Below are 18728 nucleotides of genomic sequence, written 5' to 3'. Positions count from 1 at the left end.
AAAGCGTAAATTATCAACTCAAGTTTATAGTTTGCAAACGATATGTATGAAGACTACCACAGAACACATATAGTATACCAATTTTTTTACCACTTAAAGATAAACTTTTTTAGTGAGAATGCTGACCCTGAACTCTTCAGTGTTGAATGTTTGTATTTTCATATAACACTTACTTTGTTCCTTCTGTTAGGTTTTTATCTCCCAGCCAACAATGCAACAGGCTGTTTGGTGTGTGACTGCCACCAGGTGGGTAGTGTGAGCCAAACCTGCAACAATGTGACTGGAATGTGCCCGTGTAAACCTGCTGAAACCGGTGCTGGTAAGAAATTTATTAATTTTGATTATAGAACATTCTAGCAAAAGGTTTAAATATTGCTCTAAACACAGCAAGAATGTAGAGTGTGTGATATATTTATCAATAGACCATTTTTGGTGATTTTTTTAAAGCAACTGGATTCAGAATAAAAATTTGCAGAAATGGTTTTTTCTGCTACAGGTTTAACTGGACGTCGTTGTGACGAATGTGCCGCAAACTTTTGGAATTTCCATCCTTTGTTTGGAACTTGTCAGCAGTGTGGGTGTCATGCTCCTGGCAGTGAAAGCTCAGACTGCAACCCTGTCACAGGTGGGTCTCATTTTTGTGTGGAGGTATTGAACTTGTGAGTCATTTAAAAATAAGGTGATGTTATAAACTTTTTCCAAAAAAGAGTGTTTTTAGTTTGTAAAATACAGTAGCTGCAGAAGAAATTCGCTTAAAAATGTTTGTGCAATTATGTTTAATTTCAATTGATGTACAGGCCAATGTCCATGCAAGGGCAATGTGATTGGAACACATTGTGACACGTGTCGACCTGGTTCAAGCCACATGAGTGAAAATAACCCAATGGGTTGCTATTCTCACCCAGAACAACAAGCAGCTCCAGAACAGGTAAATTTTTAACTATTTCAAAGTACTTTATCTGATTACTTTTAAATGTGTATGTTCTAATGTAATTTTGGTTTGCTCTTTCAAGTTTGTATGTTTTTTATATTAGTTCTATTCTCTATTCTAGGTAGGTAAGGCAGCGTGTCACATCACGTGTCCTATAGTTTAGGCTGGGATTGGCCCATTACCCAAAATTTGTACATATATTTGTATCCAATATTTGACCATTTTTGTATTTTTAGGGTGAAGTGAAACCCAGGTGGATAGTTGTAAGATGGAACCCCCCAGATCTTCCTAATGGAGATATTCTAGCTTACAAACTATTCAGAAATGATGAGATTGTGTATTCTGTTAATGATTCAAGGTGAAAAGTGTTACTTATTAGTTTTAAAACAGTGTACAAGTATTTTTACCAAAGAATTTAAATATATATTATTTTGTTTTAAATGTTATTTGTAAAACTTTTTTTTAAACTTTTTTAAATTGTGTGTCTATTCCAACTAAAATAGGCATTTCAAAATTTAATGTTAAATTTTGCATCACACAGCAGACTGACTGTACTATAGCAATTTTGTTTGCTTATTAACATTCAGATTTGATTTCAGCCCATTCACTGGAAAACAATACAACGACACTTCCTTGCTTCCTTATACAAACTACGACTATCATGTTGACACCAGCAATGTGGGGGGTATGGTGTCCAGCCCCACCCTAAGGGTTCGTACTCTCGCTGGGGTACCAACCGGTATACCCCCGTTATCTGTTAGTCGGGTAAGGGCACGCCGAGCAATTTTTGAGTGGGGTGAACCAGCAGTAGCTCACGGGCCCATAGAGACTTATGTTCTGCAGGTGAGCAAATCTCATAACATAGTTAATAAGTCTAGTTAAATGTAAACATGTTTTTAATTGTAATTTTGTTAATGTTTAGAACAGTTTAAATTTTAGGAAATAATAGTTTTTTTGCCAATATTTTCTATAGAATTTATTCTAGACTAAAATCAAATTACTGAAACAAACTAAAATCTTTATTTGCAGTCGGTAACAACTGCAGATGATGACTCGGTTGAAGTTCACTATAGAGGGTTGGCAACTAGAACTGAAATTGAATCTCTGCGGCCGTTTACCAACTATACGTTCACTCTTCGAGCATGCACTAGTGGTGGTTGTGGTGACAGTCTGCCTCTAGTGGTAATCACTCCAGAAGCGAAACCAGCTCAACAGCTACCTCCAGTGATCACACCGATTTCAAATACATCTCTTGTCGTGTCATGGGAACCACCGCAAGAAGCTAATGGTAAGACTGTTATACTTTTTTTCACATTAGTTACAGTTAATTGTAAATGAGCATTATTTACTTTAATTATTTTACTCCTTTTTTACATTAGTTTTTGTAAAATATATTGAGGAACGCTTATTGGTTACATATTATCAGTACAGTTTATGAATTTGCAAGCAACAGAAAACTTATGAAACGGTGTTAAAAATACAATAAATATTAGAGTTAAATTTAATTGAGTTCCAAAAGGAGAACTTTGTGTCCAATTGTCCTCTAACCGATGCCCTGAAACAGATTTATTTTTAAGGTATCATTCATCAATATGAAGTTATGATGAGAGGCAAACCTGGTCCTGATGGAGCCCATTATCCACTGCAGAAAGTTGTATTTCAAAGCCATGGCGCCTACAATCCATGGCACACGTCATCACCTGGCTACAACCCCTTGCCGCAGCCAAAGACAAATTTCACCCAAAATAATCTGCAACCTTTCACTGAGTATGAGTTTTTTGTTTCATCGTCAAATAGCCTCGGTTCAGTACAAAGCCCGTGGGTGACCGCAAGAACACTGGAAGGAAGTAAGTCTTTGGGTTTTTACTAAATTAGGATTTTTTCTCTAATGCCTTTCATTGGAATATATATAAAATACTTTAAAAATATATCAAAAATCGTATAATAAACATAGAAAATTGTTTGCGTTCAAAGTTGGTCTATGATAACGTGATTATAAATGAAAAATAATTTTTTTTATAGAAGTTAAAAATGTAAATTTTTATTTGTTTTTCGTTTAATAAATTCACACAGCTCCAGTTGCGATGGGTAGCCCAATGCTAGAGGCTATATCCTCATTTGAAGTGAATATAACTTGGGAGGCACCGGACCCAGTGATGGAAGTCAGGGGTAACGTGGTGATGTATCAAGTTATTCTTACACAAAATAACACAAGCGGAAATCCAAACGCTCCACCCTTTGAAGATGTGGTAATAATTTGGTTATTTACATAATATAATATATCTAATGTTCTGTTATGATTTTAATGTATTTTTGTGACCAATGTGCATTGTGCTCATTCAAACGCATTATTAAAGTAGCAGTCCTATAATGGGCCAATCCTGGCCTAAATTCTAGGACTCATGTCATGCTCGCTGTGGGACCCCCCTTCAACATAAAATAGAACAACAGGCTTGTTAAATTTTTACATACTTATTTCACTAAAAATAATTTATATATATGAATCTCGTTGCAACATTTTTCCTACTTTTCAGGTTATATACTCATGTGGCCCAACCATTCAACACTTTGTAGCTGTTGGGTTCAAACCATACACAAGTCACAACATCACCATGAAGTTATGCAACTCTATATCATGTGTGTTCAGTGAACCAAGTCGAGTAACTACTTTACCAGCAGGTAAGTTTGTATAACATTTTTTTAACATTCTATATGTTGGTGAGGTCCCTGTGTGGCATGGCATTTGATCGTAGGGTCCTAGGCCAGGATTGGCTCATTACCCAAATACCCAGATTTTTTAGATTTCAGTGGGTTGTATATTTTAAATAAAACAAAATATTTAAAGATACTTAAATTTATAGTTTAGTATATATAAAGGCACAGCTAGTGTTGTATATTTACTCTTGTTATTTTGTTTTCAGCTCCTGTAGGACAAGCCCCACCATCTGCTCATGGTCGAGATCAACATTCAATTGATTTGAGCTGGGAAGATCCAGCGAAAGTAAATGGGCCACGACCTGAATTTAGTCTCATGAGATCTCCAGTTGCATTTTCTAACCCTCCTATTGAGATGTCTCGCGGTGTCCGCTTTCCTGGACATTCCTACATCACTTTCGCTCCAGATATACTTCCTCGTGATGCTTCATACAGCGGAATCCTCTTCTGGTTTCGAACTTATGAGCCAGACTGCCTCCTCTTCCTTGCTGCATCACCTCTATCTTCTGGAGGACTTCGTCAGGAGTACTTGGTCATCCAACTGAAAGATGGAAGACCTTGGTTTCTCTTTGATGCTCAAAATAACCCAACATCTGTAACCACCAATAATGACAACATGAAGAGGTATGATGATGGGAAATGGCACAGGTTGGAGGTGAACAGGTTCAACAGAGACGGTTACATTGAAGTGGATGTTATATACACCGGCTCAAAAACAAGCACAAGTGGAACTACTGTGATTGGAGTTAACGATGGTATCTATGTTGGTGGAGTGCCAGGAAACTTTACTCTTGGTCGACCCAATGATCAAGGTGATAATGTTGCTGTCTTAAAAAGCCTAATCGGGTGTGTGAAAAATATTCAAGTTCAGAGGGATGGTGCTCTTGGTGAATGGAGTAATGTCTCCTGGGATGAAGCCCAGCATTGGTACAGAGCTTATGAGCCTTGGCAGGGTTGCCCTGTGGAATTAGATCGCCCGGCAGTGCATTTTCTTGGCAGAGGACATCTTGAAATGGCAGAAAAGCTGGGCGTACTGGACCAAAATGCTTGGGAGATAAGTCTGGATTTTCGGACTAATTTTGCTTCAGGAATTTTGTTGTATGCAACTGGAAGTCAGGATAATATTTTGATTGTGTATCTGCTCAATGGAGTGGTCAGGTATGCTTTTTTATCCTTCATTGAACCCAAAAAATTGAATAGGTCATTATTTTTACTTCAGGTGTCTTTTATCATCCGGTTCTGCACAAGACACTGAGATTCAAATTGATTCCACATTGCCACCTTGTGATGGGGATTGGCATGAATTGAAAGTTCTAAACAATGCTGGACAAATATTCTTTAGATTGGATTCTGTTGAAAGTGACAGAATGAGAGTCAACTTTCAGTCACCATCTGTGTTTGATCTTTCAAGTAAAATATTTTTCTGTTTTTGCACTGTTCTAAGTAACCCGCATATTCTTGCACTAACGTGACAGTTAGCTTTATTTAACTAGTTTACAGTTACAAATGTTATAAATTGACCATTTTATGTTTATAAAATCGACCCTATATGCTTACGAAGACACTAAAACCATGACACTGGTTATAAAATGACAACCAAGGAACCTAGAAAACTAGAGATATTTTTCTTTAAAAATATATTGCTTCCCACAATTTAACATTGTTGCTTTCTCCAGTCAGTTGCCATTTCTCTGCTTGTTTTAAATCTATGTTTATTTTCAATCTCCAATTATTTAAATTCTCTGTTGATTAATCACAGCTGGTCTATTTGTTGGTGGTGCTCCAGTTCAGGTTCTAAAAGAACTAGTCACTAAAATAGATGAGGGGGCTCGTTCTTATGGTGGTTGTATCAGGAACTTAGAAGTAGATGGAAGACGGATCAATCTTTCCAGAGATGTGACTCTCGCTGTCAATGTTGACTTGGATGGATGTCCAATTAAGGACGCTGATACTTCCATATTGATCCCCGATATATTAAATGAAGGATCCGGTCTTCCTCAACCCATAAATTCTACATTATCGCAGAACTCATCTCAATGCATTGAAACGTCAATCACACTTGTACATACTGGTATGGGTCATCAATATACCGACACTGAGTTAAACCACTCTGTGTTTACAAGGTATTTGTACAAGGTAAGCTGGTTTTAAAACACATATAGTATATTTGTCTCATCGAATTCTAATCTATATCCTTAACTCTGTAAAATACAAATCTTATGACTCTCTTTTACGAAATTCTAATATATTTCACTAACTCTCACAAATCTGGCTTAAATCCTATGTCATCAACAGCCTCCCTAACATAGAACAGCAAATAACTCTCTTAAATACACGTCTTATGACCTTGTCTCACCGGCTTCTAATTTGTTTCTGCTCAGGTTGCAAGCGCAAATGCTGGTGGGCAAGCTCAGAGTGATTGGATGATCACAAGATCAGGTGAGGGCGTTCCCCATACTGTTCCCACTCCTTATAACGAAGAGACGGGTAGTGGCCGTGAGATTAAACTGGAATGGAGAAGACCTCTGAGAACTAATGGAGTGATAGACAACTATACACTGACTGCAGTGGAAGTGGAGAAAGGTAAATAAAGTTTAGATTAAATAAGATTATAATAGCATTTTAGTCCTATGGTTATGATTATTGCCAAAAATAATTCAGTTTTATATTGCTTAAGTCGGATATTTCTAAAAAATAACTTAATTTTAGAGAAAGTAAATACTTAAGGCTTAAGTTTCCATCAATGATCTTGCTTTGTAGATATGAACACAAGTCAGTCTGCTGTTCCCATAAAAAACGGCACCGTTGTGACAGCAACATTTAATGGCGATATTCATATTGGAAATATTACCGGTCTTACACCATGGACAAGCTATTCCATCAACTTGAAAGCTTGTACTGTTAGTGGGTGCTCCAACAGCAGTGGTTCCATTATTGTAACCACACCAGAAGAAATACCAGAAGGGGTAAGGGATCCAACTTCTTCAGTTACCCCCTACAACATGACAATCAAATGGTTACCCCCAATTTATGCCAACGGTCAGATCACCCGTTACGATTTGTTCCATAACGGAACTGTTGTTTATTCTGGATTTAATACGTTTCATGTCATTCCTGGATTACCAATCTACACACCCCAAAATATTAGACTTGAGGCATGCACTCTAGCAGGATGTAATACTAGTGAAGAAGTCACTTTGTATTCTGGGCAACTACCCCCTTTATATATTGATCAACCTATGGCAACAGTACGTGGGCCATACACTGTTGAGGTTAGGTGGCTTGAACCACCAATTCTGAATGGTATTCTTGAGCGTTATATTCTCTATCTACATGATGACAGTGCTGAAGAAATTCCACCCGGCAGAGTCGTCTACAACAGCACTATGATGTTGCTTGATCACACACTTACAGACTTAATTGCCGGGACTCAGTATCAGATCACAGTTGCTGCTTGCACAGGAGGTGGCTGCACTTTCAGCAGTCCAACACCCTGCAGAACATCTGAAAGTGTACCAGAAGAAATTGATGCTCCTACTTTGGTTGCTACTTCGCCCAACATGATCCAAGCAAGTTGGTCTGAACCTGCCCTTCCTAATGGAGATATCACATTGTACAGTTTATACCACAACGATAGACTTGTACATAATTCCACCACCCCTTCTATGACTGATATGGTTGATCTTCTACCATGGAGTAGGCACACATTTAGAGTGAGAGTATGCACTGCTCGCGGATGCTCTTTTGGTCCGGAAGCTTCTATAAGGACACTAGAAAGTCCTCCACAAGGAAGAGTTCAATTATCAGTAACTGTTCTTGGTGCATCTACCATTGAAACAATGTGGGAAGAACCAGAACATCAGAACGGCCATATAATGTACACGGTCATATGTACTGGACTCTTTTACACAGAGCGACCTGGTCAAGGTATAAAAGCAGTTAGAGACTCAAGAAACATGCTGAATTCAACAGAATCCCAGGAATGGATGAGAATAAATGATTTGGTGCCATTTTCAGATTACACTGTCAAGGTAGGACATTTTATATAGGTTTATGTATTGTATTTGCCTAATCTGCATAATCTTACAGGTCAATGCTTCCAACAGTGCTGGTTATGTTATAAGCAACCAGAGGTCCATTTCAATGCCTCCTGGTTTACCATATGGGGTGAATCCACCTCAGTTGACTTCACACAGCCCAGATTCAATTCTAGCCCAATGGGAAGACCCAGTTCGTAATAATGCTCCAGGAAATTCAATGTTTCAGCTTCTGTATCGAACTGTTAGTCCTCCTGGAAATGAAATTGCTCTTTTTACATCAGAAACAAGGCAGATGAGCTACAATTTAACTGGTAATAGTTTAAATTCACTTACATTTGAACATAAAATTATTACAAACAATTTCATTTATATTGTTTTAGAAAACTGTTTTTATCCAAGTCAAATCACCCTCTTGTTCCAAATTAAGATACAAGTCATTTACTGTACTGCTTGCTTAAATTTTCGTATCAATAATGTTATAGTACAGTGTAATGTTTGGGGAAATGTACAGCTTATCACATTACTCCATGTTTCATGGAGTACTGCATTATAGGGACTCACATTTAATACACTAAAAAAATAAACTGCAAAAGTCTCTTGCTTTTGTAAACTTTCCCGGTTTTCTTTATCGTGACCGAAGAGACAAAATAAATTTCCATTCATTCATTAAAAATCTCCTGCTAGGTCTTGAAGCATACACTGAGTATGAGTTTCAGTTGGTCGGTTCAAACCCCTTCGGGTCAACTTCAAGTGGGTGGGCATCCATATACACTAAACAAGACAGACCCACGTAAGAAAGCATTTTCATCTGTATTTATTTTAACTATACAGTCCTTTATTGCCTTTCACAACTATTTTATATGGATGAAGTCCTTAAAGAGCTAGGTCCTAGGATTAAAGATGTGGTCCATGAAAGCAACATAATTTTTTGTGTCCAAAAGTTGCATGTTAACGAAAGTGAAGTCCTTATTTCCTTTTTTGGTTTTACATTTCTTGTGTTAAGTTTCCTATTAATTTCCAGATCAATGGACCCACCAATAGTTTACGAGATTGATTCTTGGTCAGTACACGTCACTTGGGAAAGTCCATCTCAACCCAACGGCATTGTGGGTAGTTTTAGGCTGATTGAAAATGAAAGACTGCGAACTGAACTGCCAGGAAATTTCACGGAATTTCGTGCTGATAATTTGAGCCCATTCACTACTTACTCTTACAGGTGCATAACATATGTTTTTTTCTATTTTTTGAATAGGAGTTTAAACATTTTGTCAATATCATACTGTTATCTGATACTTTTTCAATACTGATTTTTCCAATAAAACTTGCTCAACTAATTTTTGTCCAATCTTAACAGAGTTGAAGCCTGCACTGAAGCAGGATGCACCAGCAGTGAAACATCGGCATCTGTAACTACAAGTGCGGCTGCTCCAGAGGTAAGACATAATGTGCAACTCAACTTTGACTATAAATATGTACAATATAATGTTCTGTGTTATGCAAATATACCATATAGTAAACTGGTGCCTTGGCACAACGGTTAGCACGCCTGCCTTTAACCGAAAGATTGGGTTCAGAGGTTTTGGTTTTACCACTGCGGTTGTATGTGTCCTTCTGCAAGACACTTTTCAGGTCATGTGAGGATAAACCAAGTTTTATTCTTTCATTCATTTATTTAAAACTATACTGACCAATGCTCAACATAAACTGGCATATAAAATTAATTCTAAAAAGATATTAAACAAATAGTTAATATGATTATTTGCAGGATTTTCAAGCTCCAACACTGAGATCGGACAGCCCATCCTCTGTTTTTGTGAGTTGGAGGAGACCTACATATTCTCATGGGATTCTAGATAATTATAAACTGGAGCGAAGACTAAACACTTCTGACCCTGAAAACAGGTTAATTCGGCTATTTCTAGTGAAATTGTACTGCAGTGCCAAAGCGAAGCATTTCTATAAGTTTAAATTCTATTGATTTGGCTTTGGTCTTCAAAATATTATGAAAAACTTCAGTATATGTATATGATTTATGAATTTTTGCCCAAAAGTGGTAAAAAATCGTGGTATCATAAATAATAAATACACACATTTTCTGCCACAGATTGGGTCCTAAAAGATTATTTACATAATGCCTGGTAGCAGAAGTAACAGAATATTAAACATAATATTTAAATACCAATATTTTCACCAGCCCTGTCACTCTTCTTGGTTCCTTTGTTCCATCACAGTTGCCTCGGTATTTGGATGAAAGTATTGACTTGAGACCATACACGAGTTACCAATACAGAGTGGTTGCTTCCACTTTAGCTGGTGGTTCAACTATCAGTGAATGGTCAACTATACGAACAAGACCTGGACGTGGGTTGTGTTAGTAGATAAACAATCTGTGTAACTTAAAAGCTCGTTTACTCCTATCTTTTGTGATTATAAATTATATGAAATAAATATTTTGGTAAAAAAATCAATGTAACTTAAAAAATACAAGGATTCTATTTGGACAAGAGACTGCCAATGCCATTTGGGCAAAATATATATATTTTATTATACAATTGGTTGGGCGTGAGTGGTATTGGTAGATACAAAATTTATGAAACTAAGAAACAAGTTTTCTTCTATATTTTGTAATCATATTTTTATATAAAATACATGTTTTGCTAACTCTTTTCTTTTGTTTACATTTTTATATTAAATACATATTTTGGTGGGGTTGAATTTTTTATTGTAGTGATTTTTTTGAAATTAGTGTAGCTACTTTATTCATTAATGAAGAGTGTTAAGCAATCGCTGTAACTTTTCTACAGGTCCTGGTGGAGTTCTAGCTCCCTCTGTGGTTGTTTCGGGCTCAGAATCTGCACATATTCAATGGCAACGACCTGTTCAGGAAAACGGTCCAATCATACGATATGAAATTTCATTCCCAGAACCAAAAATTCAAATTTATGACATCACACAGCGAGATTATAACATCACAACCCTAATACCATACACCAGTTACCAGGTTTGATTTATGTTTCTTATTATTTGTCAAATTTATTCATAAATATACAACACATGAAGTAGAAGAAATTATACAGTTCCAAATTGAATGCCATTCTTTAAACTTGCTTTATTATTTTTAATATTTTTTAATCAATCTTATTTTTTTGATCACTCTTTAGGTCTAAATATAAACACTGCAGCGGTGTATGAAACAAAACACCAGTGTTATAACAACCTTCGTTTACCGCCACGCAGGGTTAAAGCAAGTTACGTTTATTCATTAATCAATATGGCACCCACTTTATTATATTGACTTCCCGATGCTTCCTAGATCACAATCACTGCTTGTACAATTGGAGGATGCACAGAAAGTCCAACCACCGATGTCATGACTGACGCTGATGTTCCTCGTGGTCTAGCACCTCCAGTGGCGACTCCCATCAGTGAGCGGTACGTCAATGTACAATGGCGACCCCCTACCTTCCCAAATGGCCCAGGTAATTAATTCAAGTAGAATGGGTGTTTTTTACAGCTGTTTTGGTGTAGAAAACAGTGTGGTTCTAAAACTCAATTTTATATTTAAACATTGCAAGTTTCATATGTTCAAGACTAAAAAACTAAAATAAAAAGCAACAGGAAGTATAAGACATTACCTTTATCATTTTATGATAATTTCAAGTCCCAATAATACTTCTGACCTAAAAGTTGAATCACAAGTTTTTCTTCTTTTCTATGTTGTTTACAGTTCACCCAATCTGTTTATAATGAATACATTGTTTATACCCCAGGCATCTACTATGAGTTGAGTAGAACCATCATCTCCCAACCGCTCTTGGTGGACCAGCCATCTTATATTAACGTTACAGAAAATATTTTCACCACAAATGGCTTGATTTATGAAGACAGATCACTACAAAGATTCACTACATGCGAATACAGACTATCTGTCTTCAATACAATTGGTATGTTATAACTTTTTACATTATCTTTCTTTGATCTCACATGTTTTACCCTTTTTAAATACATGATTTTAGCAGGCATTAGTTTAACATATCATTTTTTTTTTTTAAACTGTGTCATTAAAAAAATAGTTTTGCCAGTTTCGTTACTTTTATTAGAAAACTTTAGAAGCAATGAAAGAATGTAACTATCTTTATTCTCACATGGCTAAAAAAACACAGTCTTTATAACAAGAATGTTCTATTTCACACACAAGTATTAAATATCTTTTTTAAATTACAAGGTTCCATGGCAAGTAACAGTACAAGGGTGACAACACATGCTGGTTTCCCATCCTCACCTGGTGTGTTGGAAGTTGCCATACATAACCACACATCGGCACTACTATGGTGGCAACCACCTGACCTGTTTGCCTTACAGGTTGAAAACATAATTTGTTTTAAAATATTGAATAATTGGTTATCTCGCTTAACTTTTATCAATATGTATGTCAAGCCTACTTGAGACTGGCCTTGGCCTAGTTCTCAAGAGGAGATCTTCCATCTATTACTATAAAACCCTTGTCGCCTCAACTTCGAGAAAAATTTTGGAAAGTGGCAGGTTTTAAAATCTGCAAAAACTTTGCCCCTATTTATAAGTTATTGTTCTTATATTTCTTAATTAAGGGATCATATAAGTTGAGTTTTTGAAGTAATTTTATAAACCTAAAATAGAAAGAAAATGTAAATAATTTATACTGAAACAAGATACTGTATTTATTTTCCAACTATTTATATTTAACCCACAAGAATAATATCCAACAACACTTTATCCCACAGGGCAGAGTGCATAACTACTACATACGTTACTATTCTACAAGGAACAACTCAGACAGAATTCATAAGTTTCCACCGGCAACAACCTCATGGGTTGTGTCAAACCTTTACCCCGGTACTATGTATGTTTTTACACTCGACGTTGATAACGGGGCACATAACGTCACATCAGCACCTGTACAAGCAACCACAGATGATGGAGGTAGACGAATATAACTTTATAAATGAATAAATGTAACTTATTTATCATTGTGTGGTGAGGCAATGACAGTGTTTTATACAGCGTGTCTGTTTACGAGTTACAACATATGTAACTTTGGGGGTAATTCATTTTTTTATATATTTTAATTGGTGTTGTGTCTCTGCTATTTTATGTTTATAAAACTACTGCATAAATACTGCATGTATCAAAACGGGAAATAGATTTTACATGGGGTCTTCTTTTCCACATCCGCTTTTCTGTATGCACCGTGGATGTACCCGTAGTATTTTTATACAAAAATCTAAGTAGTTATAACATTATAAGCCTTATGTATTACCTATTTTTTCTCCTTTTGTTTAGCTCCAATGGGTGTTGGGATTCCTGTCATTAACAGCATAAGTCCTTCCCAACTAAGAGTGAGCTGGCTTGCCCCATTGCAACCTAATGGAAGGATTGTGACCTACTGCATACTTATCAATAATAACAGCTATGTGACCAACATGACGGAAGCAGGATCCTATACTGTTAATAACTTGAGGCCGTATACTGTGTATAATATCAAGGTATGTTACTTGTTTTTTACTTGTACATATTTGCTAATACTGAATAGAATGACCTTTTGTCATAATAAAGAGAAAAATAATCTAATAGAGAAAACTATAATTGGCCAACAGTTTAACTGCATAAAACAAATCTAACAAGTTGTAATGCATTAAAAGTAAATAAAAAGATCATTCCCCGATAAAGTCTTGCAGGATGGCGGATGAAACTTCCGAAATATACTACAATTTTCATTCCAAATGAGCCGTTAAAGTATTATTTACATTATGCCTGGTAGCTAAAGCAACAATAAATATCCTTGTTAAGCCTTAGTGGGTTATATTTTATCTAAATCTAAAAGCATTTTTTCCACTTACCATTCAGATTGAAGCATGCACTGTGTATGCTTGTGCTGAAAGCAACACAACTCAAGCCACTACACTGGAAAACAACCCAACAAATATAGATGCACCCACAATTCAGGTAAGTCAGAAATGTTGCTTTAATAAAAAAGTAGATCTTACAATACTGAGACTATAATTGCCAACCTAGCAGTTATTTCTTTGCTTGGCAATTTATGGTGGAATGGCATCTTTTAGGTGAACCAGAATTTCATACTGTAGTTTGGGCAAAATTAAATTTGTAAATGTGCTTTTTTATATCTCTTCTAAAATACAGTTTGTTTAAGTTTTATAACTTCCAATTCTGAATGAATGTAAATGATTTATTCTTGCAAAACGACAACCGTTATAACATGGGGGTCATGCCAACTTACAAGACAAGACTGGTCACGCAAGAAAAGGCCAAGTTTTATTTTGATCATTCCTTAATTTATTCAATATATATATATATATTCAATTTAGTTGGCGGGCACCAATAGTGTTGGACTTGAATGGAGCGTTCCTCGTCGTCCGAATGGAATTATACGGAGCTACCAGATCCACCGGAGGGCAATGTTGCCTTGCACACAAAAGTATGAACGCTGAATACTAAACATCTAAAATACTAAAATAAAATATTACATAATGTTAATTTTCATTTTATTATAATGCTTACAAAGGAATAACACTGCTCATGGAATTTCCAGGTTTGAATGATACTTTTTTTAAATAATATTTTTTTAATTTTTTTTTTCCATGTAATATAAATATATTATAATGTAAGAATGTTTATATATGTAAAGTTCGCAAAGCAATAGCTGTACTCTAAAATAAAATCTAATTAAATTTATAACATGGCGTTTTACCAAATTTTAGTCAACCAGAAATAGATGAAAGATCGTGTACGTACGTGAAATGTCCGAGAGGCCAGAAAGTTTGTTCTACTGAGTGTTACTCGCCAACAGCAAAAGTAAAACTCAAACATTTGTTGTATTATTGTATGGAAAAATAAGTATGTTAACTGATTTCCAAGTTGTTCCAACTACAGTTTATTTAAATATAATTTTTTTTCCAATTTTGGTTATCTATTCAGTTACAAAAAATAAAAACTTTGGTTAAATTTTGCTTATCTGTCCATTTAAATATAAAACATACATTTTGGTTATTTTCAGGTTTGCTGTGGTGGTGTGTTGTATAATGTTGATGCCATGAAGGAATGTTGCGATCGTAACTACGTGCTCGTTCGGTCGCACATCACTGATGTTTGTTGTGGAGGAAGATTACATTCTAATGTAGAAGGCTACAGATGCTGTAGTGGAAAGTATTTAGAGGTTAGTGTTAAGATATTTTCAAGAAGCTTCGTTCTCTAACATTATGTGTATTTCTGGTGACAGGGCACAGTTGGGTAGCAAGCCTGTCTGTTACCCAGAGGTAATGTGTTTAAGGATCATTGCTTCTACCGTTGTGGGTGTATATGTCCTTTGGAAAGACACTTAACGGCAATTGCTCCAACCCAGTGTTCATTAATTGGTTGTCTAAATTATCCGCCATACATGAGCAAATATAATAAGCTTCCACAAAGAAACATACATGTTAACTCATAAGCACGAGGTCTGTGAAACAAAACATTTGAGTTATAACGACTGTCATTTTCGGTCCATTCGAGGATAAGAAAGTTACATTCATTCATTCGATATAGATGAGCCGCTAAACAATTATGTAGATAACAGTTCAGTAGCTCAATTAAAGCTCCGTAAAGGGCTGACATTTCATTCATTCATCTCTTGTTCAGGTTGGTGAAATGGAGGTTTGTTGTCAAGATCCAATCGAAGATCGTGTGTCAGTTGGTGTTGGAGATTCTTGCTGTGGGGGCGTACCATACACTGATAACGGGTTGCAAATATGCTGCGATGGTTCCTTACACGATGGATTTGAAAGACAGTGCTGTGGGGGAATGGTCAGTTTTTGCCTACAAATGTAAAACCTATCATTTCACGACAATTGCTACAACTTAGTGTTTACTGGTTGTCTAAGATGTCAGCCATACATAAAAAATAATCAACCACAAAGTTACATATTCCACCCAAATTATAATTATTGCCATTCTTCAGCCCTGTGAGAACAAAACAAGTTATCTTTATTCATTCATTCATTGATTTAATCAACATTGGCTACAGGTTGTAACATCTGACAAGCAATGTTGTGGCAACACGATAGATGGTGCAGTTTATGATCAAAATGATTCCAATATCTGCTGCGGACTTCAGTACCTTCCAAGAAACCTAACCAAATGCTGTGAGGATCATGACACTAAGCAAGCCAGGGTAATAAACTTGAATTTATAAACTTTAAACAAATGCAGTTTAAAAAAAACAAAAATAAATAGTTAAATTTTACTAAGCAAGCCAGGTAATGAAACTTTTAAATTAATAAAGTTAAAGTTAAATGCTTTTTAAAAATAAAACAATTTAATTTTAGGCACATTTGGTGTTAAATATGACATCAACGGAACAAAAATGTTGCTCCACTGAGCTGGTGTCATCAGATGAAGCTTGTTGCCATGGTAACGGTTACGACCCTCAAGCTTCTGTTTGTGCAGATGTTGCAACCATTGAACTGGCAGATAGATCTATGAAACAAAGCTGTGGGCGTGGAAGTCTTTGTACACTAACGCAGTCTATGTTGGCAGCTTGTGATAGGTGATATTCAAATATTTCCATTTTTCTAATTTTTTAAGCTTTGTTTTTGTTTAAAAAATATTTTTGTGGATATTTTCATGCACTTAAAAATCTGTAAACTTTTTGCTTATATTGTTGCTGTTGGTATCTATTTATAGCATAATACTAACTGCCCAAAAAATACAAACTTTTTTCAAATAATACATTTTTTTGAACAAAACTTAAACAGAATAAATTTAAACCAATAAATATTCATTTATTCAGATGTGATTTCAACCGAGATCAGTTTGATTGTTTTCGAGCACGTCGTCTTAGATCCGACACCCGTAATAGAAGAACTGATGCGATTTGCCCAACTTCCTACATTGCTGTATATACTGGACCACCCAATGTATTCACTTACCAAGGTAATGAAACTACACTGTTTAAAACAACACTATTTATTCCTTATCCTGTTATGTGTTTTTACTTAGTTATTAATTTCTAACACATTGTGGCTACTATCTTGTTTTAGTTTCCAATTTTAAATTATAAAAAAAACACTTAGATGTAATAATATGAGTCCCGTTGCAATTTATTAGGTGTAACAGCCACGCTTTTAAACTAACACTTTTTTCCACACTTTTATTCATAGCGTGTTTTAGCAACTGTTTCTTTGCTGTTGATTCCTTTCTCTTCTTTCTATAAATCACATATTTGCTATCGTTTTTAAAGAGATAGCTAAAAATTTCATTATGTTATACTATTAGCATTTTTGTCTTCATGTTTATTAAATACTTTTTTTGTAACATTTCCCTTGATGTATGAACAGACACAGAACTGGAAGCGTACACAACATACGAGTACAAGGTGGTGGCTGAGAACAAAGTTGGAGTGGGCGAAAGTTCATCTGCTGAAATAACAATGCCTCAATCAAAACCAAGTGAAGTTCTTCCTCCTGATTGGACATCAGATGGCAGGGATGCAATCACGTTGTCATGGAAACCACCCAAGAAACCAAATGGTACGTTGAGGCATTCCATTGTTGTCCAATGGGTTCACAAAGTGCATGGTAACTCAAAAGCGGGCACAAGGTGTATGAAACAGAACATATGTGTTATAACCACTGTAGTTTCCCGGCCACGCGAGGGTTAAACAACTAATATTCAAAAAATCTTGCCAGTTTTTGGTCCAATGTTTGCTTTGAAATAAATTTTATGTTAAATATTCATTAAGTAACATAAGCATTATAGTTCATTTTTGTTTACTATTCAGTATGTTGTGCTGCGTGAAATTAATAGTATTTTGTTTAGTGATCAGTTTAAACATAAACAAAAAGAAAATACTTTTAATCTTATTCAGGTGAAATCACTCGATATATATTGCTCCGAGATGGTTTAGAAATATGGAGAGGGCTTGCATTACGTCACACGGATTCTTTCCAGATTCTTTCATACAGAGAATATGAATACACCTTAAGGGTAATTATAATAAACTTTCTTTCAGTGTATTCGAAACACTTAAAATGGACTTTAAATAAATTCTACCTTTACTAGTTTTTAGGGTCAAATTGGTTTAATGCATGTGACTTAAAGCCCTAAAAATTTCCAAAAGACTATAACCTTTTCGATCTTTGAGTCTCATATGGCTGCAATTTAACAAAGTTATTGTATAGATCATAGAAATAATCACTGTACTGAAAATGGATTTTAAAAAATTGCTCCAACCCATTGGTCACTAATGAGTTTTTGTCAACCTAAATTGTTAGTCATACAATATAAAAACAAAAAAAAAACAATCACCCACAAAGTCACATAGGAGGCAACTCACAAGCTGGCATGTGGTGTACAAAACAGAACATCCATGTTATAACTATGTTTTTCGGCCACGTAACGATAAAGCAAGTTACATTCATCCATTTAATACCCACAAACACAGGCGTGCACTTCAGTTGGTTGCTCGAGCAGTGTTCCTGTAAGAGCCACAAGCGTACAAGGCATACCAGAGTTTGTTTCACCACCTAATGCACTGGTTACTGGTCCTAACTCAGTTCTACTTACATGGCTTCCACCTCCAAGAGCAAATGGTCTCCTGCAAAGGTAATTTTTGTGTTTTTAGTGTAAAGTATTATTTTCATTCATTGTGAAATATTAATTTCAATGTTTTAACTTTCTTACAGTAATTTTCTGCGTTTTTAATTTAGAGCATTAATTTATTTAATTTTAGTATAAATTTCACCTAATTCTAGGCTGATTGAAGGTGATCTGTCTATTATTTTTACCCAGTTTTTTTGAGCTGGTAACTTCCAAACTTTTTTTATTGATCATGTTTAATTTTGGAATCATTTACCTACATACATACAAAAATATATTAAACACATAGTCTTTTTTAAATTTGAAAAGAAATATATAAGGAACGTTTGCAGAGTCTATGTTGCTGCTATTTGTAAAATAGTAAAGCTTTATGCACCGAAGTTTTTGTGAAATGTTTAAGACCGTAGATTTTA

The 18728-nt window shown here is 35.5% G+C and overlaps 1 protein-coding gene across 2 annotated transcripts in view; it reads left to right on the top strand.

Annotated features, from left to right (window-relative positions):
- LOC100176806 (usherin) overlaps positions 1 to 18728 on the top strand; it is a 40987-nt gene that overhangs the window by 8676 nt on the left and 13583 nt on the right. For both annotated transcript variants that reach the window (XM_026838475.1, XM_018815593.2), the window contains 37 exons: positions 191 to 319; positions 497 to 625; positions 798 to 928; positions 1168 to 1289; positions 1531 to 1774; positions 1961 to 2219; positions 2509 to 2778; positions 3005 to 3180; positions 3466 to 3610; positions 3853 to 4804; positions 4866 to 5056; positions 5406 to 5782; positions 6028 to 6229; positions 6407 to 7677; positions 7736 to 7997; positions 8371 to 8476; positions 8708 to 8902; positions 9041 to 9119; positions 9452 to 9588; positions 9881 to 10047; positions 10491 to 10687; positions 11000 to 11165; positions 11457 to 11630; positions 11912 to 12048; positions 12447 to 12645; positions 13006 to 13208; positions 13570 to 13668; positions 14049 to 14158; positions 14442 to 14535; positions 14738 to 14896; positions 15358 to 15522; positions 15743 to 15889; positions 16044 to 16264; positions 16508 to 16650; positions 17055 to 17246; positions 17585 to 17703; positions 18161 to 18321. In XM_026838475.1, the coding sequence (XP_026694276.1) occupies positions 191 to 319; positions 497 to 625; positions 798 to 928; positions 1168 to 1289; positions 1531 to 1774; positions 1961 to 2219; positions 2509 to 2778; positions 3005 to 3180; positions 3466 to 3610; positions 3853 to 4804; positions 4866 to 5056; positions 5406 to 5782; positions 6028 to 6229; positions 6407 to 7677; positions 7736 to 7997; positions 8371 to 8476; positions 8708 to 8902; positions 9041 to 9119; positions 9452 to 9588; positions 9881 to 10047; positions 10491 to 10687; positions 11000 to 11165; positions 11457 to 11630; positions 11912 to 12048; positions 12447 to 12645; positions 13006 to 13208; positions 13570 to 13668; positions 14049 to 14158; positions 14442 to 14535; positions 14738 to 14896; positions 15358 to 15522; positions 15743 to 15889; positions 16044 to 16264; positions 16508 to 16650; positions 17055 to 17246; positions 17585 to 17703; positions 18161 to 18321 (8230 nt within the window). The remainder of the gene's footprint in view (positions 1 to 190; positions 320 to 496; positions 626 to 797; positions 929 to 1167; positions 1290 to 1530; positions 1775 to 1960; positions 2220 to 2508; positions 2779 to 3004; positions 3181 to 3465; positions 3611 to 3852; positions 4805 to 4865; positions 5057 to 5405; positions 5783 to 6027; positions 6230 to 6406; positions 7678 to 7735; positions 7998 to 8370; positions 8477 to 8707; positions 8903 to 9040; positions 9120 to 9451; positions 9589 to 9880; positions 10048 to 10490; positions 10688 to 10999; positions 11166 to 11456; positions 11631 to 11911; positions 12049 to 12446; positions 12646 to 13005; positions 13209 to 13569; positions 13669 to 14048; positions 14159 to 14441; positions 14536 to 14737; positions 14897 to 15357; positions 15523 to 15742; positions 15890 to 16043; positions 16265 to 16507; positions 16651 to 17054; positions 17247 to 17584; positions 17704 to 18160; positions 18322 to 18728) is intronic.

The sequence above is a fragment of the Ciona intestinalis genome, unplaced genomic scaffold, assembly GCF_000224145.3.
Source record: "Ciona intestinalis unplaced genomic scaffold, KH HT000094.2, whole genome shotgun sequence".
Taxonomy (NCBI): domain Eukaryota; kingdom Metazoa; phylum Chordata; class Ascidiacea; order Phlebobranchia; family Cionidae; genus Ciona; species Ciona intestinalis.
Note: the sequence above shows the minus strand (reverse complement) of the source record. Positions and strands in the feature narration are given on the sequence as shown.